Raw genomic sequence first — 24,394 nt, 5'->3', positions numbered from 1 at the left:
AACTTTGTTTAGTGAAAAACAAACAAAGAATCTAAAATCAGATCAAAAAAGTCAGAAGGTCCTCATCTCCCTGTGGATATTTTTTTGAAATCTGTAGTATTTACTCACATCATATATAAGTTGTTTTTGTGGGGATATCACGTGCAACCCTTCAGCCATTGTGACAGGCAATTCAAAATAAATCATGAAACTAATGCAGGACTGTATGTCAGCGAGATACACAGCTTTTTCAAGCCAGTCATGTGAGAATATTCACAATTATCTTGATTCACTATTATCCCGATAATGAACTTATTGTGTTTTTACATTGACATTTACATTTTGGGCATTTAGCAGACGCTTTTGTCCAAAGTGACTTACAATAAGTATATTTGTCACAAGAAAGAAACCACAACATATCACCGTTGATAAAGTAGAAAAGATAGAAGCAATATTCAAGCCCTCATCTGAGCAAAGTAGCTGCCATTTATCAAGGATACCTTTCATAAGTGCTATGATGTAAGTGCTAAAGGTAGGAACATACAAGTGCATTTATTTTTTATTTTTTTTTGGGGGGTGGGGGGGGGGGGGTGAGGGAGTCATGCTATGCGGGGTCAAGGTGAAGTCTGAACAAGTGAGTCTTGAGTCTTTTGCGAAAGATGGCGAGTGATTCTGCTGTCCTGACATTGGTCGGGAGTTTGTTCCACCACTGAGGCGCCAGAACAGAGAAGAGTCGTGACTTCGCTGGGCGACCTTTGTTTGCTTTCAGCGATGGCTGTACTAGCCGGCCAGCTGATGTAGTAGAGCGAAGTGCTCGCGAAGGGGCATGTGGTCTGATAAGTGCTTGGAGATAGACGGGTGCAGTTGCCTTGAAGGCCAGCACCATGGTCTTGAATCTGATGTGGGTCGCAACAGGAAGCCAGTGGAGGTCACGGAGGAGGGGGGTCACACATGCAACGGTTTAGTCGCAGAGGCTGGGAGTCCAGCCAAGAGCGAGTTGCAGTAGTCAAGGTGGGAGATGACCAGGAAAGACCGGATCCTGCGGATGTTGTAGAGGGCAAATCTGCAGGATCGGGCCACCGCGGTGATGTTGGGGGTGCAGGATAGTCTGTGGTCGAGGATTACACCCAGGTTCCTCGCAGTCGATGAAGGCGATACCTTGAAGTCCTTGACAGTGACCGCCAGGTCCATGTGAGGGTAGTCTTTCCCTGGGATGAAGAGGAGTTCTGTTTTACTAAGGTTGAGCTTGAGATGATGGGCAGTTGTCCAAGCGGAGATGTCTGCCAGACATTCAGAGATGCGCATGGCAACGTGGGTGTTGGAGGATGGGGGAAAGGAGAGGAACAGCTGGGTGTCGTCAGCATAACAGTGGTAAGAGAACCCATGTGATGTGATTGCAGAGCCTAGTGATCTAGTGTATAGTGAAAACAGAAGCGGTCCTAGTACTGAGCCTTGAGGGACATCAGTTTCCAGGGAGCAGGGTTTGGACAAGGAGCCATTCCACATGACCTGAAAGGTGCGTTCTGTCAGGTATGAAGCAAACCAGTTTAGAGCAGAGTCGGCGATGCCAAGTTTGGCCAGAGTGGAGAGGAGGATTTGGTGGTTGACTGTGTCAAACACAGAGGATAAGTCAAGGAGGATGAGGACTGAAGAGTGGGACGAGGCTCTGGCGGCCAGGAGCGACTCAGTCACTGTGAGGAGGGCCGTCTCAGTGGAGTTAGCAGTCCTGACGCCTGACTGATTAGGGTCAAGGAGGTCGTTTTGTGAAAGGTAGGAGGATAGTTGGTTGTAGACGGCACGTTCCAGGGTTTTAGAGAGGAACGAGAGAAGAGATACAGGTCTGTAGTTTTGGATGTCAGCTGAGTCTAGGGTGGGTTTCTTTAGGAGTGGCTTTACTGTAGCTGTCTTGAAAGGAGCTGGAATACAGCCAGAAGTGAGGGAGGAGTTGATCAGGGTGGTGCGGTAAGGCAAGATGTTGTGTGAGATGTTATAGAAGAGAGGAGGGAATCTGGTCGAGGGAGCCTGGTCGAGGGAACAGGTGGTGGCACGGTTAGACGTCACTAGTGTGTGAGCATCTTCAGAGGAGAGAGCGCTGAAGCAAGTAAGGCTGTCATAGGTGAGGGTTGGGGGAGGTGCTTTCTGGGAGGGCATAGGAGTAAATGATGAGCTGATGTCTTACTTTCTTGGTAAAGTAAGTTGCAAAGTCATCAGCAGTGAGGGAGGATGGAGGGGGAGGGGTAGGAGGGGTGAGGAGCGAAGAGAATATGGAGAATAGTTTCCTGTTACGACCAGGGCCTAGGGGAAACCCTGGCGCAACATGAAAATGAGACTCCCCTCTTCCCATCCCTTAAGCACCACCAGCAGAGAAGCATTTTTAAAGGTTTTATTCAAAAACACATCTAGCACACAAACAGACATGCTGCTAGTCTGGTTGAGAGAGGAGAGTGCCCAGGAACTGGGAAGAGCCGGCCTTTAAACTCCTGGCTTCAAGGCTGGAACCAATCAGCTCCCTGGACAACCTACAATCACTCAAACACACCTGCAACCAATCACACATTCACACACTCACACACTCAGGTAACAGAGAGGGTTATTTAAGCAGAGAGACAATAGAAACATTTATACAACCTCTGGGGTCGTAACAGTAAAGTAAGTTGCAAAGTCATCAGCAGTGAGGGAGGATGGTGGGGGAGGGGTAGGAGGGGTGAGGAGCGAAGAGAATAAGGAGAATAGTTTCCTGGGTTTGGAGGCAGAGGAGTTGATCTTTGACAGGTAGAAGGCAGATTTGGCTGCTGAAACAGTTGATGAGAAGTCCGACAGGAGGTGGTGGTAGTGAGCAAGGTCATCAGGATGATGTGATTTTTTCCATTTTCTCTCTGCTGCTCGTAACACCGACCTGTTGGTTTGCAGTGATTCAGACAGCCAGGGGGATGATCATGCTGGTCAGGAGGTGAGGGGACAGTAGAGAGAATTGTTCTGTGGATGGTAGGGAGGAGAGAACAGTGGAGGGAGAGAGGGATTTCAGGTCACGGTGGGTGGTGACCGTGCGAGGTGTAGAGGCGAGGAAAGCGGTGGACTTCAAGGGGAGAGAGAAAGCGACAAAGTGGTGGTCGGACACAGTGAGCGGGGTAACAGAGAGTGCCGAGGTACTACAGGACCTTGTGAAGACAAGGTCAAGTTGGTTACCGGCCCGGTCGGTGGGTGGAGAGGGGGAGAGTGTGAGGTCAAAAGAGGAGAAGAAGCTGATGAATTCAGATGAGCGCAGCTTCTCTGGGGGGATGTTGAAGTCACCCAGGACGACGAGCGGTGTGCCATCGTCAGGGGAGCAGCTTAGGAGGGCGTCCATCTCATCATAGAAGTCGCAGAGAGGACCAGGAGGGCGATAGATCACCACAATGTTGAGCTTGAAAGGAAGGGTGACAGTGACAGCGTGGAGTTCAAATGCAGATCTGGGTAGGTGGTCGAGGGTAAGGAGCTGGTAGGTCCATGTGGGTGAGATGAGGAGTCCAGTTCCTCCTCCTCGACCTGTTTGTCTCGGGGAGTGTGAGAATGAGTAGGCAGCTGGAGTGGCAGTGAGTTCTGGAGTGATCCAGGTCTCTGTGAGGGCCAGGAAGTGGAGAGTCTGCAGGGAGGCATAGGCTGAAATGGTGTCCGCCTTCTTGACTGCAGGTTAGATGTCCTGACTGGGATTGGCAGGGACCCATGGCTGCGATCTGTGGAGGACAGTGGGTTACTTGGACTTCCTCGATACACTCCCGCAGAGAGACTCCCTATGTCTTTGTTCGACAGTCTTCGTTCAGCTGGCCCGACGCTGCAGCTGACACTGTAGTGACTAGTCAATATGTGCTAGATTTACCTCATGCTGACTTAGCTCCGCCCTGCAATCAAGCCTATTCAACACACCTGGCTTGGCAGAAACTCACTTGATAGCTACTTAGCTTCAATGGTCTCACAACAATTCACACAAAAAGTACCTAGACAATTGACTTCCATTATAAATAAGATACGACTCAGCTTCAGAGAAAAGTTTTATTGGGATATAGGAGTACCTGAAATATGTGATGTGAAGATGTGGAACGTCTCAAAGTTTGAATGGAAAATTTTAGCTGAAAGCTTGAATGAGTAGGTAAAAGGAGAAAATCCATAGAAACTGAAAAAGTTGGACTTTTGAACATTCTGTCAATTGACTTTTATTTTTTAAATATTTCTGAAAGTATGAAAATTATGAATTAAAAAAGTAATTACCATAATGTCCTAATTGAGCTGAATATTTTGTTATTATAAGTTATATCAAGTTTCTATGTTGAAAATGTGGAGGGAGTTGAAGGCCAAAGAAACGCTGTGTTATAAAACGCTTCCAGGATTCACAACCAATCATCTAATGGTATTAATCATATCCTGAATATGATTAAGAATATTGTGAACTATGTACTTGCATGCTGACATGCATTCAAAGAAAATACTCTTATAATCCTTCTTAGTTCCTGCTAAATACCAACAAATTAACAGCTCACAAATCTTTGAAGAGCAAAATCAAAGTTAACACCAGCTAAACTACCACAGCCAGATCAAGAGTGAAAGTCACAGTGGATACACTGGACCACTGTTGTAACGAACACTTGATGAACTGATTCTGAACTGGCTGATCTGACTGATGGTGATGAGGAAGAAGAAGCAGCCTGATTGGAGCTGATCTGGAGACAGTGGTCCAATCAGTGAAGAGGATCTCATAGCAAAGCAACACAGATATGTTTGGACAGACTGGACAGACAGGGATTAATACAACACACAGCTAGAACGGCACCGAGTAGAGTCCAACAGTCCCCTTTACTTCATCAAGCCTGATCCAATATCATACACAACATATTTAAATCAACTGGATCCAGGTTTTTGTTTGGTCCTGCATCAAATTGTACTCACTGACAGATAACAGCCACCTAAATACACCTGACTGTTTTCATCATGATCCATGAATTATTAACCAAAATGTGGAAAAACACATCTCAGTGTTCATGTCAGTGAGAAAAGACTCTGGATCCGTCTCTTTTATAAAATCCATCCTTCATCCAAGTTGTTAGCTTGTTGTGTAATCCTGCTGTCAAACCAACCGAAGCAGCAAACGGGTTAAAACAGAACCTCCTTAGAGAAGATAATGATCAACACGTTCTCACTCCCAACATGTTAAATACAGCAGCTCGGTCAGAGACCTGAAGCTTCAAACTGTGACGCTCTGCTGACCCCTCTGGTGCAGTGTTGCATGTGAATGTCTCCACAGTCAGGTTAGTAATAATAAATGATGATATGTTGCTGACGCACAGTGAACATATTATGAGGTTTGGTCTGTGAATGAATCATCCAACACCTTCTCTCTCCTCATACTGCTGCACCAGAGGCTGCTTCAACAAGTGATGCCAGAGGGTTTACTGCACTGCAGAGTGATGGTCACTGAGCAGACTGCTGTGTTTGACACGTTGGCAGTGAGAACAGGCTGCAACTACACACAATTAATTAACTTTATATACGTACATTTACTCAGTTACTGTACTAACTGATGGGTGATGGTTAATAAAACATGATGCTTTGTTAAAGGTTAAACCCACAACAGGAAGTGAAGTAGTTAAAATCAGCTCCACCTCGACTGACTGCAACATTAATAATAATTCAATATTAAATATGTTCATGTTTATCAGTCACAGAGGACATTTTACTACACAAGCACTAAACTGCTGCTCATTTAAATTCACTTTGATAAAAACACATATTGTCTCTGTAACAGAGTACTTTCACAGTATTAGTACCTTTACTTGAATAAAAGATGTGAATACTTCACTTATTATTATTATTGGACACAAATAGTGTGAATCAAACTCAGCCCTGTACAGTAACAGTTACACTACAGATATCAATCTGGATCTGACTCAGTTCTGCTTTATTGCTCATTAGGAGGGTTCCTCTCAAGGTGGTCTTGGTTCTGGCCAAAAGGTGAGTGTCATGTTCCTACCAGGTTCTTTCAGTTTGTTTCTGAATAAATGTTCACAGTTTGTTCATCTTTCAAAATGTGATGATTTCACCTGTATTCACAGTGAAGGTCCACTCAGTCACTACTGGTCGGACCTCTGGTGCTGATGATGAAATACTGGAAAAAGTGAAGACTCTACTATCGTCAACACACGTGGAGATCACAGGCTGTCAGGAGTGTGACATCATCATCGTCTTCTGTCCAATCACATCTCGTGTTGGAGCAGATGTGCCGGCAGCCATGAGCAATATTCCAGGTAATGAAAGACTTGTTTTAACTCTCTTATTGTTATCAGCCTAATCTGTACAGGGATTATGTTCAGATTATATTCTGACTATAGTCTCCAACACTCAGAACCAGAGTTCATGTTCTGTCTGAGCCTGTAGTTCTGGTTCTCCAGCTGTACGTACAGTCGGTGAACATGTTCACAGTTAGCTCAGATACGTTTCTCTTATACTTGTACATTTACAAAACACTTCAGCGACAGCAGTGAAGAACACTGCAGCAGATTAAAGTCTCTTCACAGCAGCTCTGTGTCCAGCTCCACAACAAACTACTGCACTTTAATATCTTTAACATACATTTTGTTTTTAAAAAGTGTTTGAGGAGAAACATTTAGTCACTTTAAGGTACAAGTGTGGACAGATTACTGAGCAAACAGCCACAAACGATGCAGCTTCGTTGGTTACGTGGTCGTTCTGAGAGACAAAATATGTTTATGAGTCTCTTGAATGTTCAGAGGGATGTATGAACATGTTCCTGTCTGTGTCGCTGTATCCTGTAATGTTTGTGTTTTAAGAAAAACATTCTTCTTTACAGAAAGTCGATCTCTAAACTTTGTCTCATATTTGTCTTTTCAGATAATAAACCTGTCATTTTAGTGCTGATGCATCACACCAGAGATGTCGACTATTCAACTGGTGTCAGAAAGTGGAGTGAAACCTGTCAGAACGTCAAGTTGGATGTTCATGTTCTCTTCCATGAGACTCAGCCGGGATTACTGAAGTGTCCACGAAATGATGAGGCAGTTCAGCAAATACAAGAAGAGTTAAAAGCTCACAGTAAATGGAGCTTGTTTAATTGAGCTAGTTCTGGTTTTAATGTCTTGATGTGGAGCAACAAGCAGCAGAACAGCTCTTATGAATTATTGAAGCCAGAGACATTTCTGTGACGTCCTCTGACAGATTAAATCATCACTTAACAAACAGTCCTGTTGGTCGTTGGTGTCAAACACTGTAGTGATAAAGTTCTTGATCCTGCTAAAGTTCATGAGTGTGTTCTGTATGAAACTTCATCATGGATGTCATCCTGTAAGCATGTTGTAACCATCAGTCAGTTTCTGAGTCTGTTTTGTTCCTTTCACACATTCAAAATAATAATCTGCTTTTACTGTGACGCTCCCTTTAAAGTTTCAGCATCATGAGAGTCCAGATCCATAAAAGTTGTCCTGGCAGTTTGTCTTTAAAGGAACTTGGGGCAGGATCTGTGAAATTATAAACATGCATTTTAAGATTTTTAATGCTAATGGGTGATGAAGCGTTCAAAACCAAAAAGAATGAGTCCACCCACGTATCTCTCCATTGCCTTGAACAGGCTGTGTGCTGCATAATGTACTGCAATTCGGGCTCGAATTTCCCGCGCAGTCCTGCGGACGTGACGTCGGATGACACTGAATGCGCGTCCTCGACCGGCTTTCGACTTGGATACGGAAAGTAAACAAACGCGGCGGACCCAAACTAGTGTTTGGGTAGTAATGGATTCAGTAATGGATTCTGCTACAGCCAGCAAACGACCACCACCACACAAAGTCCACTAAAAAGTCACACTAAGAAGAAAACAAAGGTTTTAACAGCGGCATGTCGTGAGTCAAAACAAAATTAAGAGCAAAGCGGGCTGGCACCTGAATACACATCGGATACGTGTTGGACTCATGGAGGCAGCTTCAACTTGAATTGGGACTAAAAACAGATGCTGACATGGCTCATTTCCTAGTCACCAGGTAAGAAAACATTACAGGTCATGTTTAGAGCTTGATTTGAAAATCATATGAGATCACCGAGGACTCGGAGTGACCTAACGTGCAAAGTAGCGTTAGCTGCTAACATGTAACTTAGTCCACCGCTGTGTAACACTGAATAGTTACAGACTGCGCATTTTCCACGGTCCTTTAGTCTGAAACCGAATAGTTAGAAATATGTCCCTTTATATATGGGACCGAAAGCCCAACCTGTTATCTGGGAGGTGACGTTAGCAGCTGGATGTAGCCACAGGCTAACGGTTTGTTTGTGTCTGTGTAGCAACATTAGCCGCTAACACACAGCGATCCCGTATCAGAGACGATCTCTCTGTCCCCCGATATGCCGTCTTTGCTTTCGCCCGTGCCTTTCAGACTGCATCAACCGTAACTGTAAATCGCTGCGCTTGTGTGTCGCTACACACAGCGAGCAGCTTCCCGGCTGCTTCATGTGCAGCGGATAAGACCAACGCAAAGGGGGAAGCCTCCTGCGTCAGGTATCGATGCGAGGGGCAAGCTTTTTTTTTTTTTTTTAAATAAAAACTTTATTGAACAACTTTCAGTTACAGTCATAACATTGACTTGGAAAATACAAAACAAGTCTGGCATCTCACATTAAGGCACTTGACCAAGCGTCAAGCGTCTGACGAACAGGGATGAGACAGCATCAGCTGCACTGTTGTGAAGAGCTCATGCGCGCTCCCACGCGGCTCGGCTGATGGCTGCAGTTCCCCTAACGGCCGCAACGGCCGGCGAGTCACTATTGAGTCTTATTTCTTGATCCTGCCCCAAGTCCCTTTAACTCTTCGTCTGCAGCCGCTTTCATTAAAGATTTGACTGACAAGTCAAAGTGTGAATCTTTGTCCTGTGTGTGGATTCATCATTCAACAGATTTCATGTTGACTGAATGGATAAAAGCTTTTCAGATCTTCTCTGTGGACAGATTATTTCTTTTGATTTCATTTAAAGAGTAGTGATCCAGCTCTGTAGATCAGAACACTACTGGACTTTGTCCCACATACAGATCAGCAGTGTGATTATTACAAACTAACATCAAACACTGTTCCACTTTACTTTGCTTTAAATGACTAATATCACTTTAAACAACAAGATATTAATACTATATTGTGTTATTGTTTTTATATTATTATATAACCTGCTGTATCATAGTAGTGTCTTCTTTCTGTTATGTGCACTTCATATCATTACTGTGTCTGTCACATAAACAACATATAGAGATTATATACCACATCATTTATCAGATATATTGTACTTATTTATCACACATGTACCTTTATACTTATACTGCAGGAGTTTCTCCACTGGACCCAAGTATTTACACAATAATACAGTGTGAGGGATTTAAATATTCATATATGTCTTTATAATTCATCTGTACGTTGTTTAATCTTTAATCTTTGTATTTTCTTCATTCAAAGAGTTGTTTCTGTTTCCTGACCTCTCAGTCTGTGACGATCAATAAAGTCTGATCTGATCTTGAAATGAATCAGAGTGTCGGCGCTCTCTGGTGGACAAACTGTGACGGACACTGTTTCTGAATGACCTCACACATAATGTGATGATGGTAATAAAAGGTTTGGTGATATATGTGATGTGCAGGTTCAGTAGATGTCTGAGTGTTGTGGTGTTACTGCCATGTGTGACGTGTACATTGTGGGAAGACTGTGGGAGAGAGGGCAGGCTGAAGGTTTTTAGGTTATTTCCTCTCCTTCAGTGTTTTATATCGGTTCTTGTGCCTCTAAAAGATCCTGGAAGTTAAAAATGTTAAAGTCCGCACCGACAGAAGCTCCTTTTTCCCACAGAAATCACTGCTCCTGAAACGCCTCGTCAGTCTTTTCTGCCTTAATTATGAACATTATAGAAATATTTGTAATTATTCATTTTGATTTATTATTTAATTCATTGAAGCAACAATATTTTGTGATCTTTTGTTTATTTTACATGGAAGAGATTTATTTTTTAATCTGAGAACGTCTCATTGTTTTATGATCTATAAAAAAATCTTTTTGTTCTTTATTGTACAAAGTTAAACATTATAACATTTATTCAGTGAAAGAAACATGTTGAAGAAAACAAAAGAAAAGTTATTTGACTTTCAGAACATTTCTGTCCTTCATACAGAGATTTAAACTGATGTTGGAAGAGTTACTGACTCAACAGAACTGTAATAAAAATAAAGTAAACAAATCAAAATAAACAACAGTTTGTAAACATGACGTGTTTAAACAGTTCATGACTTCATGCACGTAAACATCAGCTTGTTCTGTTTGTTTTCCCACGTTGATCCATTTATAAGGTTCTGGTCATGAAACCCTTCAGGCTCAGCTGAGTGGAGTTCAGAGGTCCAACACTTCAGGTTCTGTCTCGTGTCGCCTCTGATTGGCTACATTCTGAGAGTTCTGGAACCTCAGTCAGAGTTCCGTCAGAGTGACGTCAGAGTTCTACGGGGTTCTCAGAACTTTATCAGGTTCTTGATACAACGTCGCCTTCAGGAGCTGCGCGCGCACCCTCACGTCTCGCGTGTGTTTTTTGGAGCTGCGCCGCGGTGGCTGATGGGATTGCTCCGCCACTGGTGTGGACATGTCCGCCATGTTTTCCACGGCGCAGGGAGCAGAGCAGCCCGGCAAAACGGCCCCGACGTCCCGTTAAACCCGCACACAGATGAGTCCTACCGCCGGATACCGGAGCAGCGGACACCGATGAGCGCTACTGCGGCGGACAAAGTCGCGTCCGGAGCGGATTTCCGTCGGTATCGGTGCGGGTTTTGGGCGAATTGTCGCTGATTTGGCGCAAACAATGAGTAAACTCTCGTTCCGGGCGCGAGCGCTAGACGCCGCCAAACCGCTCCCGGTTTACCGCAACAAGGACCTGCCGGACCTGACCGACTGCGTGTCCATTAACCGGGCCGTCCCGCAGATGCCGACCGGGATGGAGAAAGAAGAAGAGCTGGTACGGACGTGTTTTATTATAAAGTGTGTCTGTGGGGGATAATAGCGCTAGCTTTGTGCTACCGTGGGATTCATGACGAGCTTACGCACAGTTTTGTCCGTAAGCTCCGTGCGAAGACACTCAGTTACCCGAAGTACGTAGAGCGCGCGCTGATAGCGTAGCGCCAAGGAGCTCTGGGCGCTTTTAGTGACTGTGACGTTTACGTTTTTACGTAGTTCTCAAGGCAACCGACGACGCAGAACGTCCCGTATCGTAGCCGGGCTAGCTGCTAGCTAGCTAATGCTACATTAGCTTCAGCCTGTCAGTGTGCTGCAGTTAGCAGCTTAGCGGAAACGTTTCTGCGCCGACTGTAAAGTGATCAGACTGGACCCGTGTACTGTCACAGACTGGTGACATCACTTTATCGATATTTGATCAAAGAAAGTCAAACATGTTCCGGATGAACAGAATAGCTGTGACTGCACGCTGATGCTAACACGTCTGTTCGTGCTGAAGTGGATCTAAAAGACTTTACAGCAGCTTGTTGTGGTTCTGATGGTTCTGTCGCCATCCAGTTTGTGATGCAGCTCGTTGGGTTCAAAATGTGAAAATGACCAAACTTTTTAAGTCTTAATAATTATTTTTGGGGCCTTCATGAAAGTAAAATAGCTCCATTTTCACATGTTCATTTATAAGTGACCAGATCTTTTACATGAAAACCGGAGACACTTCCTGTTCATCATTAAAATATCCAATGTTTTTATGTATGAAATGGAAAAAAAAGACTATTCTCTGTATTTTCACCATGATAACTGTTTATTATAACGAGAAGGCCGACTGATGATAGGTTTTATTAACAGTAGATGTTTAAAGTTGAGCTATTTTGAACTACTTTAAATACTGTTCAGTCTAATTTAACCAATGCATCATATTCTGTAAGATTATGATTTATTTGTTTATTTGGTCCTGTGAGAGCACACTTCTCCCAAAAGTCAAATTTCATGGATGATGCATTTTAATCCAAGAGGGTATGAAGCATTGTAATCTGAAAAGTAACTAGTAACTAAAATGATCAGATAATATATTGGAATGAAATCTGCAATATTTGCCTCAGAGATTTAATGGAGAGGAAATATAAAGTTCGATAAAATTAAAATACTCAGTACCTTGAATTCATATGTAAGTACATTACATGAGTAAATGTACTTAGTTACATCCCACCACTGACTAACAGGCACCGTGACACAGAAAACAAATGTATTACAGAAACACTATCACTTCATTTTTCCTTTCATAACTTTTCCCTCTCGCACTCTTCTCCCTCTCCAGGCTTTAATAATGAATAGTGGCCTAGACAGAAAGATAAAAATACTTTGGGAAACAGATTCTCATTGCTCATTTTTATATTTCAGCTCACACGTATTGGTGGAATAATAACTTGGCCGGCTCTGTGATCCTGTCTGTACCTTTCCTCTTCTTCCTCTTCAGTGTTCCTCCTCTTTTTCAATTTCAGTCTTTTCAGGCGTAGACAGACGTGTGTGGTGACGTTGTGGATTCACTTGACACCTGCTAGTTTCTGGACCAGTTATCTGCATCAGTTTTCTCTAAAACTAGAACTTAAAGAATGTACACAGACTTTAAACATTTATTTCATTTTTCAAATACGACAATAAATTTACCTTGTACCTTTTTCCATGAAACAAAGTCTGGTCACCCTGTAATCGGATCAAAGAGAAACGCAATAAACAAGTTTAAAAAACACTAGAAACACTTCTGACCTGTAGCACTTTAGTTATAATAACAATAATAATAATATATCAGTAATGTGCTACAGAAGAAATGGACCAGTTTAGCTGCTGTTATCACAGACTGGATGTTTCCACACAGTTACACTGTGAGAGGAGAAAAGATTACAGATGTGTCATTTATACTGTTTAACATCTGGACAGAATGAGGTGGTTTCATCAATCAGGTTTCAATCTGTCTTCAATGTTTATACTCAGATCTGTTCAGAGACACAAGAAGTCACTGAGTGTAAACTTTATTTAAGCAGGTTAGACCCATTGAGATCACAGATCTCCTTTACAAGGTGGACCTGACCAAGAATGGCAGCAACTCGGAGTTAAAACAGCAAATTAATAGAAAAACCAAACTCAAATAATCAGCTAAAACATTTGCACACAGACAAACTGGACTCAACTGATTTCACCACAGTTTTAAAGCTGTTCAGTGGAAGTTTAAGTTCAGTCTGTAGATCGATCCAAGCAGCAGGTGCTGAAAACCTCAAAGCTTTCTTTCCCAGTTCAGTTCAGACTTTAGGAACAACAAATCACAAAACATCAAGAGAATGAAGACTGTGATTTCATCATTACAAGTTTGAAGGAGAAGAGAAGTAAATAGGATATAGTTTATACTGAAGCTTAGAGCCAATGAGCAGAGGCAGTCATATACAACATCTCTCCATAATCAATAACAGGCGTAAAGGTCGACTCCACCTATTTCTGTTTCACACAAAAATAAAATCAAGACTTGTTTCTACAGTCAAATCCTGACAATAGTTTCAGCTTTTTTGTAATATGCTGGATATGAGACTTAAAAGTCAAGTAGTGGTCCTCAATTGAAAAACCCAACATATTTAAAACAGGCTCTTTAATCACAGAGACTGAACACGACCACACACTTCATGTTATGTTAGTGTTTGTGTCTTACAGCAGAGTTTATTCTCTAGAGGTAGACTGATTATCAGCCTCATCTGGCTCTGATGCAGCGTCCTTTCTCTGCCCACAACACTGCTGTAAATCTTTATTGGTTCCAGTTGTCTGTTAGCGATCTCCTTGATTGCTGTTAATTGGTATCAGTTCTGAAAAAAACACGTGTCGACCCCTGTTAGACACACATACAGACGCAGCCTTCTGTTCATACTCTAGTTCATTTTCTCTGTACTTCTGCACGTTTTCTGAAAGCTTATGGATACGTACCAACGGAGTGTAGCCAATAGTTCAAGCTAGACACGACCACAGGACAAGAGGAAGAAGTTTTAGGAATAAGAACTTTTTGAGGAGAGGCTATGCAAGTTTCCAAAATCTGTATGATGTCACGAAGGATGCATGGAAGAGTGTGGGCAGTTATATCGTTTGAAACGGACAGATCTATTTTCATACGTAAAAGGAGCAGAAATGAGCCTTTACCTGTGTGTGTTTGTGTTTCAGGAGCACCACCTGCAGAGGGCAATCTCCGCCCAGCAGGTGTTCAGGGAGAAGAAGGAGAACATGGTGATCCCCGTCCCTGAGGCAGAGAGCAACACCACCTACTACGACCGTCTGTACAAAGGAGAGGTCAAGGTTCCCAAACAGCTCATCCACATTCAGCGTGAGTCCTCCTTCACACTGGTCTCCACCCGGACCTGGATCTGGATTATACGAGTCCAGTATCTAGTTATTACTAAATATTAGACTCGTCACTGTGCAGAGGTCAAAATCTCTAAAATGTCTGACGTTGCAGGAGACATTTGTCATGTTGCTTCCCGTGTTCACTGATGAGTGTGTGTAAGACAACATTTGAACTGTCACGGTGTGTGTGATCAGTGTGTGTGTGCTGTTGTGGTCCTGCAGCTCTGGGTCTGGACCTGGAGCAGCCCGACTACGACATGGACTCTGAGGACGAGACGTTGCTCAACAGACTGAACAGAAAGATGGAGATCAAACCTCTGCAGTTTGAGACCATGGTGGACCGACTGGAGAAGGCCAGCACACACCAGGTAAAACACACACATGCACACCAGGTAACACACACACCAGGTAACAAACACACACACGTGCACCATGTAACACACACATACACACACACAAACACACCGGGTACAAACTGTCTGAACTTGGCAGGTAATCAGGTTGAGAACCAGAATTTGCTTCCACACTTGTGGTTGGACGTCAGCGACCACATGTTCATCCGACCGTCTCAGCTCTTATCTATCTCTCATGTGGTTTTGTGCTTCCTGTCCTGTCCTCAGCTGGTGTCTCTGTCCGAGGCGAAGCTGCTGCTGAACGAGGACGACTACTTGCTGAAGTCGGTGTATGATTACTGGGTGAGGAAGAGGAAGAACTGTCGAGGCCCGTCGCTGATTCCTCACATCAAACAGGAGAAAAGAGACGGATCCACCAACAGTGACGCCTACGTGGCCTTCAGACGGAGGACCGAGAAGATGCAGACCAGGAAGGTCAGTCAGTCCACAGCTGATCATGTTCTGGATTAATGAATACATGGTTCTGTCTATAAGATGTCTGAGAACAATCTACTGGACAGATGGAGGTGTTGATGTCATGGCAGACAGCGCCGTAGGCAAAGATTTTAGAAATACTGATGTCACCATGAAAGAGAAGTCTGGAAAATGTATTTTATTTATTCAGTTTGAAAGGGCGACACTTCTGGTTCAGTCGATTAATAACTGTGATGTTTGTCCGTCGTCAGAACCGTAAGAACGACGAGGCGTCGTACGAGAAGATGCTGAGACTGAGACGGGAGTTCAGTCGGACCGTCACCATCCTGGAGATGATCAAGAGGAGAGAAAAGTCCAAGAGAGAGCTGCTGCACCTCACGCTGGAGGTGGTGGAGAGGAGGTGAGGAGGCTGATAATCTCCACAGATACACATGAACACACAACAAACACCGAGCTCACCGACGTCTCCTCTAGTGGTGGCTGTATTTTAAACCGCTTGGGAATGTTGAGTTTGCATTTTGACCCCTTGGGCTTGCTGTAGCGGCCCAGTGTTGCTCTGCTACAGCGGCAGGTTGAGTTTCAGATCATTGAAAACTCTTTACAAGATGAAGATATTCATGCAGACACACACATCAGTGTTTGTAGCATCACTGACAGTGTTATGATTTTGTAGTAGTTGAGTTTGTACAATGACAGAGTGGATGTTATATCGTTAATATGTAGAAAGACACAAATGGACTTTGATAACACAATGATGAAAAAGAGACAAAAACAGCTTTAATGTTTTACTCACAAATTATCCAAGAAGATTCAGAGAGCGGTCGAGTTTCTCTGCTTCGTTCATGGTATTTTCTTTAATTAAGCAACCGACCAGATTAAACAATCTGCTTCCTGTTTACAATGTCACGCTCTTGTCCAGTGTATGGCGATGGCCTTGAGATCTGTGCTTTCAGGTGTGTTGTGTTTATTTAAAAAACCCAGTTTCCTAATTTACTCTCGGCCCTCATCGCTTTTTGTGGCCATAGTGACAAAATGTTATAATGAGGAGCATATGTGCAACTTGAAAATAAGTCCCCTGTGATTTTTATTTTTAAATCATCATCATATGTTCTGTGAAACGGCAAGAACAGCGTTTCATTAACCCATTAAGGTCCGGGTGCAACGTGAGCCCGTTCTGAATGATATTGTCACTTTAAATACACGTGATGCAAGAAATGCATTATGATTTGTTAATGAACATCACAGCAAAGGCAATATTTCCCAATTACAGTTTCTATCTGCTCCTGGGGCTGAGAAATAAAATGTGTTAGTGAACGTTGACAGTTGTCAGGTTTTAGGAAGTGTTTTCAAACAACGCCTCAGGGCACCTGAAGTCTTAATGTGTTAAGAAAGAAATCACAAAAGACAAAAAGCTGTGATCAATCAGCTGAACCACACGCTTCAACGCACACATGCTTATTTTTATTCATTATAACAGATAAGGAAACAAAACATATCCGATAGAAGAAAGTAAAGAGTAAGAATACAATAACAGTCTGAGATTGTCTGACAGAAAAAGTTCCTTTTGTTTCTCAGGAGAACATCCAGGAGGTTCCTGTCTGAGAACCTCAGAGATGAAACCTGAAATATCTGAATTGTAAAACCAGCTGGTAGTTCTGTGTGCGGATATTAATATGGGAGGAAAATGAGTTGGATAATTATCATTTCTTATTAAGAGACATAACACGGCTGTTTGCACAAGTTTTATAACAAACTGAAACGAGCCTTTAAAGTTCAGTTCAGAGGTGAAGGTGGTCGGTGTTGTTAACAGTTGTGTGTGTTTGTGTGTGTGTGTGTGTTCAGGTATCAGATGGGAGATTTCAGTGGAGATACACTCAGAGATGTTTCACTCCCTCTGGTGGAGAAGCCGGTGTACAGCGCTCCAGTGACTCTGAACAACAGACACAAAACCGACGTCAAGATCAAGGTACTGACTCGCCTGTTCACCTGTCTGTGTTTCTGTGTTCACACACCTGACGACGTACAAACTCGGACAGGGTTTAACTTCCTGTTCCTCGGCTGTCAAACAAAATAATTTCCCCAACATGTCGATCATCATCCACCTGGAGCTCCAGGAAGTAGAGCAGCAGTGATTAATCGATTAGTGGTCAACAATTGTATTAATTACCAACTGGTTTGATAATTTGAGTAATTTTTTTAAGAATAAAGTCTAAAGTCAGCTTGGTAAGTGTGAATATTTTCTTGTTTCTTTCCTCCTCTGTGACAGTAAACTAAATATCATTGGGTTGTGGACAAAACAAGACATTTGAGGACGAAACACAATGGACATTTTTCACAATTTCCTGACATGTTATAGATCAAATAGTTAATAGATAAGTCTAGAAATAATCTACAGTGAAAATAATCTTTAGCTGCAGCCTTCCCAGGGAGAGATTCAGCTTATATCTTGACTTTTCTGCTCTATAAATGATAATTGTTGAATTAAGGATCTAAATGTAGCTGCAAACAGTGATTCCAGGTTCAACAGAAGAGCCACACACTCACACTCACACTCACACTCATTATCAGCGTCTGTGTGTGTTTCAGATGCAGAAGAAGCCGGTGTCCGTCAGAGATGAGCTTCCCTTTGATCTGATGAGACCAAAGAAGAAGACCATCCGACGGGACAGATTGTATCCTCCGCAGAGACGTCCCGGTCGACCGCCCGGTCCCTTCACCGTCAACAAGGCCGACATCAAACAGTACGACTTCCACAGCTCCGGAGAGGACGACAGTCCGCCGCCACCGCTGGTCAGCATCACATCTGTCTGAGCATCATGTGATCGTGCTGGAGAATATCTCTGATTCTGAGTCTTTGTGTGTTTGTCTCTTCAGTCTCCTCCGTCTTCACCTGATGAAGAGAATAATCCTGATGGAGTTTTTGTCTTCAGGAGGAAAGCTGGATGTCAATACCTCTCTGTGAGTTTCTCCTCCTTCATTTCATCTGAATCGTCCTGAAGCAGAGTCTGCCGTATATACAACATGAAATAATTAGGGATGTAACGATAAACCGAACTTCAGGATATCACGATTAAAGAATGAAGGATACTACAAACACATCACGTTGTTATTTTGCTCATAAAGCTCATGGGTCCAACAAATCAGTGTAAATGCGTTCGAGCTGTCCTTGTCATGGTATCGTTCTGTTTGAACAGCAGAGGGCGCAGTCATACTGCTAAGACCTGCCCTACTCTGCCCGTGATTGGTTGACTTCGTTAGTTGTGTTCTCAATGCTGACTCAAACAGACGCTCTGTTTCGGCGCTGTTTGAGCTGAAATAACACTCCGACCTCTTCAACAGTGTCTCTGGGCTCGTAAGGTGGAGCGTGCAGCCGCATGTCTGCTGCGCCGCCCTGCCGCAACTCGCAACCCGGCCTGTTTGCTTCACCTAACGAGCCCAGAGAAACTGCAGCTGCTACAGCCCGGTGGTGTGTTTACCAGCTGGGAAACGTCCCACAGTAACTATACACAGTATGACATTGCCAAAGACAACTCATGGCTACTATTTGCACATGCGTAGGTCAAAGCCGACTACTTTTATTTTACTATAGAAGGAAAGCAGAAGTACCTCAAGTAAAGCAAGAATGAAGAGAAAGAAGGTCTGCAGATTATTTCACAAGGTGATGATCCTCTTCACGCGCTGCAGAAGAAGACACTCATCAACACTCTGATCCAGAAACACCAAAAAAAGCTTTACATTGTAATTTCCTGATGTAATTATAAAGATCCGCTCTATGTGTGATTATAGAACAGCAGATGAGCTTGTTGACCAGGTTTCTGCTCGCAACAGTGTATCGACACATCGCAGCACTTACTGGTACTTCACCTCCTGTGTGTCCCGTCGTTACTGAGAAGAAAACTGGACGTGTTGATGTCGTCGTAGCGTGTTGAAGCTTGTTGTCACCAGTAATGCTCTGGGCTTAGTAAATAAACAGTTTCTCCATGTGTGTTTGTTTCTTCAGCCTTGTACGGAGCAGACGGATGAAGTTGATCATTCAGAGCTCCTCCCTCAGTGTCACCGTCACTCTCTGACTGAACTGACGCTGCCTCCTTATTGGACGGGACTGAGCCGCCGCAGGATAGGACGAGGCGGCAGGTAAACACGTCTTTATTTAAACAGTCAATAAAAGTGTCAGATAAAACTGATTCATTCATTAATGTTTTACATGGTGTTTAAATGTGGTGGACTTGAAGCTGAAGCCTGTTCTCCGTCTCTCTATCAGGCTCATCCTGGACCGAGCCTCCTCAGGTCTGGATCCAGTACTGAAGCAGATGGACTCGGTAACACAACCGGTCTGCAGGACCAGGACCAGTACCTGCCTCCTCAGTGACCCTGTAACACTGGAGCAGAAACCCTCCCTCGCTAACATCCTGAACAACATCCAAGCCCTGCGGAGGTTCTGCTACAGACCCAGACCGGCTCAGGACCAGAGGGAGGGGGGCAGGAGGACCACAGGGTTCTCTGCGGAGGACAGCAGACTCACCTGTAGTCTGACACCTGACAGCAGCTGTGGATCAGGTGAGTTATCAGGCTGAGGTCTCTGATCCGTCAGGCTGCAGCGCTGATACATTTATACTATATTATACTGTATGTGTGTGTTGACATGTGTTGTCTCTGTGTGCCAGCAGGGGGCATCACAGAGGAGCAGTACCACAGTCACCAGCAGCAGCTGGTCCAGATGCAGAAACAACAGCTGGAACAGCTGCAACTACAGAACAACACTGCTCCATACAGACACACAGCACTGCACCAAACACAGGTAACATGTAGAATATACATTAATGTACAGACACAGACACAGACGGGTCATTTTAACAATGATCTTCTTGGTGTAAAATGAAACAGTTTACTGGGAATTTAATAATTAAAAATTGCTCCAAGGATCTTTTTCTGTATTATAATCTCTGGTCTCTGCTGGTCTGGTCCGGTCCACAGTCCACCCGGTCCGGAGAGTCCAGTTCGAAGACTCTGGACTCGGCCAGCGCTCAGTTTGCAGCCTCCGCCGTGGTCAGCGCTCCTCAACCTCACGGTCACGTTAACAGTGAGAACAAACCCTACAAGACCAGCGTCAACGGAGTCCACCACCCTTCAGGTGAGCTCCCTCACCTGTCGGACTGATTCTGATGAGGAGGAACCTCAACAGGAAATATGGATATAAATGCTAAAACATCAATATGTGCGGATTAAAACGTTCTTGTGTTGCATCTTTGTTGACGGTGCGCTCCTCCTCCTCCTCCTCAGGTCCCTCCAGGCCTCCGTACTCTTCCTCCTCGTCTCTCAGCAGGTCAGGACTTTCAGCTCGGGGGTCACTCCCCCCTTCCTCCTCCTCATCCTCCTCGTCCTCCCCTCAGTCCCTCCCCCACCAGAGGAGCCACGTGGGAGCCATCTCCCCCGCCCACCCTCACACTGCTCGACCCTCAGCGCCCCCAACGTCTGCCTTAAAGCTCGCCACCGTCGCCGCCAGCCTCGACCGAGTGCCCAAAGTCTCCACTGCCAGGTAAACGTCCTCCCTCACCTCAGAGAGCCTGGTGACTCATACATTCGAATTTACATTTTAAACTTTTCTAATGGAGCGCAGGTTAAGTCTTTGAAAATATAATGTAAAAATTATGTTTTCATTTTCAAATTCTTAGAAAATTGTCCTTGTTTTTTTGTCCCCATAAGTGACTTTTAGATTAATACCTGCACAAATAGATAATTAGGCTGCATTATTTATAAATCATTTAAAAATGTTTTTTTGTTTATTTTTTTCCAAATTGGAATTTTTACCAAAAAGTTGCATTTTTATTTTGTCCACGAGTCTGAGGACATGTAAGAGTACATACAATACAGCTGAGGGCGCTGTTCTGCTTATTCCACTTGAATATTGTCCTCTGAGGAGCCGTTTGAAGACTTAAATGTCGAACTGCTTTTCCATCTTTATTTTAAGTATTCAAGTAAATGAAAATGAAAACGCAAATTATATTATTGCATTTTCATTTTTACTCAAATAACACATACATATGTGGAAAATTTACAAAACTTTCATGGAAATACATTTTTATTTTCAAGTTTACATCATATGTTATATATCATTTTGATAAAGTCCCCTGTAGGCTTCCATACACCACCTTCACACACCCGTCCAGGTAAACACCACGTGGTCCAACCAGGTGTCCTCTCTTCGTCTTTAATCTGCTGCTTCACTCTTGGAGGAAGTGATGTAATGAGTGATGTCATCACTGATGGTTGTCTTTTTCCCCCGACAGAGACGCTCATGAGCCGGAGAGACTGCTGAACGGACTGTCAGAGACCACGCTGCCCATGGAGGTCACATAACATCGTATCCCATCATGCCCTGCTCCTCCTCCCATCATGCCCCGCCCCTCCTCCCATCACGCCCCGCCCCTCCTCCCATCACGCCCTGCTCCTCCTCCCATCATTCCCCGCCCCTTTCCCCATCATGCCCCGCCCCTCTTCCCATCATGCCCCGCCCCTCCTCCCCCATCACGCCCCGCCCCTCCTCCCATCACGCCCGCCCCTCCTCCCATCATGCCCTGCTCCTCCTCCCATCATGCCCTGCTCCTCCTCCCCCCATCACGCCCCGCTCCTCCTCCCATCACGCCCCGCCCCTCTTCCCATCATGCCCCACCCCTCCTCCCATCACATCCTGCTCCTCCTCCCATCATGCCCTGCTCCTCCTCCCCCCATCACGCCCCGCCCCTCCTCCCATCACGCCCCGCCCCTCCTCCCATCACGCCCTGCTCCTCCTCCCCCCATCACGCCCCGCCCCTCCTCCCATCACGCCCCGCCCCTCCTCCCATCATGCCCTGCTCCTCCTCCCATCATGCCCCGCCCCTCCTCCCATCATGCCCTGCTCCTCCTCCCATCATGCCCTGCTCCTCTTCCCATCACGCCCCGCCCCTCCTCCCATCATGCCCTGCTCCTCCTCAGTGTCTGACCGGTGAATGTGACACGCCGTGACCTCCAGAAGAAGAAAATGAGTTGGGAATCAGAACATTTTACTGAGTGTGGATATTATTATAATTATTATTAATATTATTATGACTGTACAGTTTGTAAATGTCTTTGATGTAAAATAGCTTTCGTTTGTTTCATCAGTTTAGTTTCTGAAGCATCATGTGACTGCAGAATCAACTCTGATTGGTTCATATTAAGTCATGTATCCTCGTGCTAATTGGGCCATGATGAGCCTGTATCTTTGCTCTGATTGGCCCTTGGTGAGTCTGTATCCTCGCTCTGATTGGATATTTATTTCTCGCGTTTACATTTTGTATTTTTTTAAAATTCAGAACTTGAGTCTCGTTTTCTTTCCCAAAGATGGAAAACTGATTTCATTTGACAGATTTCAAGATGTTTCTGTGACGTCTGTTTGTTCATCAGGATTTAGTTGATATTTTTTTTAAATGTCTGTTAAAGAATCTCTTCATGGCCTTCTGATCATTTAAAGCCACATGAAAATAAAAATATGCATCCTGTAAAAAGAGACGTGGATCTGCAGCTGCAACACAAAGTTTTTTATATTTTTAAACTTGTCAGACAGACGGACGCTGACCAGACGTGTGTGAACCGAAGCTCTGACAGGTTTCACTCGTTCTGTTGGATTTGTTTTGTCCTTCAGTGTGAGTCGTGTAGAGATGAAGTGTGTGTGTGTGCGTGTGTGTGTGTGTGTCGGCTGGTTCACACACTCTGTTCACTCTGTTTCAGATATAAAATGCTGAGAAATAAAAATGCATCGACACAGACTGACGGCTGGTAAACTTTCTGTTGGTCTGTTTTTTGGTTTTGTTCTTTTTTAAACTGAAATTTCAGTCTTTAAAAAAAATACAAAAAAAACAGAAGAAAGTGATTCCCAAAAAAACTGAAGTTGATTGACGGCTCATATTTTGCCGACAAAACCAGGTCGACTGCTGCAGAGTAACAAAGTATATTTACACAAGTACAATACTGAGGTGCTTGTACTCGAGTATTTCCACTTCCTGTTACCTCACATCTAACCTGAGTTATATCTTAGAGGGGAATAATGAACTTTTTAGACTTTAGACTTTTCATCTATCAGTTTGCCAAAGTCATCGTTGGCACCACAGCAGAGTTAATGAGTTCATCAGGTCCACGGCCATGAAGCCATAAACATGTAACTGGAGACCAGCAAACGTCACGTGACCGCCTGACAGCATGTGTTAGTTTAACTGTGGAGATAACACACTGTATATAACTTTAATATGGAGATAATGACATGTTATACATTTGGATTTGATATATTTTTCTGTTCATGACATCACCAGAGTGAGTTGACAGGTTTTTGTAAATCTACTGGAGCATTTCCCATTAGCTGAATTAACTTCATAGTTTAAATCTATAAAATAAATAAGAATATAATAACAATAATAAACTTTATTTATATAGCACTTTTTAAAAACACAGTTTACAAAGTGCTTTGACAAAACAGCAAAATTGCAGAGGACAAACGAAATAAAAGGCATTTATAGTCAAACAATTTGAAACAAATGACTGAAGAACAGAAATAATGATAAAAAATGAATAAAATAAGCAAAATAAAGAACTGGAATAAATCAAACAATACAATACAAATAAATGAATATAATAAACGTGTTTGATTTTTGAAATGGATCTGAGTTGGCAGAAACAGGACTGGACCCGTCTGCTGACGTGAGGGATGAACGAGCTCTGAGACAAACTGAACAAGACTTCGTGCTGTGGGTTTTGTGTCGGACAGTTTGGGCTCGCTGAGAGGGTCTGACATGGTTCGGGGGGCTGAAACCAACATGATGATAACGACAAGTCTATACAGTTTAAATCTTGAGATATTAAATTCAATATATCCTAAATGTGGACATAATGACAGATTTTATACAGTTTAAATATGGAGACAACATGTTGGTGTGTCCATTAAAAGTCTAATTCATCCATAAAGTCTCAGAATCAAACCGGTCTGACGACACAACGTCAGATTGAAATGTCTCTGTGATGTTTGTCTTCTCTTCTCTTCATGTGTCATATAAACTGTCCCCTGGATGAACTAATCGGTCAGGTCGTCTCCATGGCGACAGGACGGACTCCATGTCCCAGAGTTCCGTGCGGCTCGGCGGGGGGGGGCGGACCTGTGAGAGGGGGCGTGTCCAGCATCAGTGCGCCTGCTGAAGAGGCGGTGCGCGGC

The 24,394-nt window shown here is 43.9% G+C and overlaps 1 protein-coding gene, 1 long non-coding RNA gene and 1 pseudogene across 3 annotated transcripts; 2 read left to right on the top strand and 1 right to left on the bottom strand.

The window, feature by feature from the left end:
- Positions 1-583: 583 nt before the first annotated feature.
- LOC141002042 (uncharacterized) lies at positions 584-4,710 on the bottom strand (annotated as a pseudogene).
- Positions 4,711-6,062: 1,352 nt separating this feature from the next.
- LOC141002526 (uncharacterized) lies at positions 6,063-7,382 on the top strand. The gene is made up of 2 exons (XR_012179632.1): positions 6,063-6,254; positions 6,859-7,382. It is a non-coding gene; the product is annotated as an uncharacterized lncRNA (long non-coding RNA).
- A 3,194-nt stretch (positions 7,383-10,576) lies between these two features.
- epc2 (enhancer of polycomb homolog 2 (Drosophila)) lies at positions 10,577-22,961 on the top strand. 2 transcript variants are annotated; one of them, XM_073474273.1, is made up of 14 exons: positions 10,577-10,982; positions 14,171-14,330; positions 14,573-14,718; positions 14,971-15,177; positions 15,429-15,577; positions 17,020-17,143; positions 17,764-17,967; positions 18,052-18,135; positions 19,178-19,311; positions 19,439-19,734; positions 19,845-19,975; positions 20,152-20,308; positions 20,458-20,713; positions 21,465-22,961. In XM_073474273.1, exons 1-14 carry the CDS (start codon positions 10,830-10,832, stop codon positions 21,532-21,534), a joined length of 2,271 nt encoding a protein of 756 aa, XP_073330374.1. In that variant the 5' UTR covers positions 10,577-10,829; the 3' UTR covers positions 21,535-22,961. The 2 variants fall into 2 exon arrangements, with proteins under 2 accessions (XP_073330374.1, XP_073330373.1); XM_073474272.1 differs by having other exon boundaries at positions 19,842-19,975.
- Positions 22,962-24,394: the final 1,433 nt, after the last annotated feature.

The sequence above is a fragment of the Pagrus major genome, chromosome 9 (genome assembly GCF_040436345.1).
Source record: "Pagrus major chromosome 9, Pma_NU_1.0".
Lineage (NCBI taxonomy): Eukaryota > Metazoa > Chordata > Actinopteri > Spariformes > Sparidae > Pagrus > Pagrus major.
The sequence above is the reverse complement of the archived record's forward strand: the minus strand, read 5'-3'. Positions and strand labels throughout refer to the sequence as shown.

Coding starts and splice junctions, on each gene's coding strand:
- epc2 (XM_073474272.1), top strand. CDS start 10,830: ATGAGTAAACTCTCGTTCCGGGCGCGAGCGCTAGACGCCGCCAAACCG. Junction 18,136..19,177: donor CTGGATGTCAATACCTCTCT/GTGAGTTTCTCC, acceptor TTGTTTCTTCAG/CCTTGTACGGAGCAGACGGA. Junction 20,309..20,457: donor CGGAGTCCACCACCCTTCAG/GTGAGCTCCCTC, acceptor CCTCCTCCTCAG/GTCCCTCCAGGCCTCCGTAC.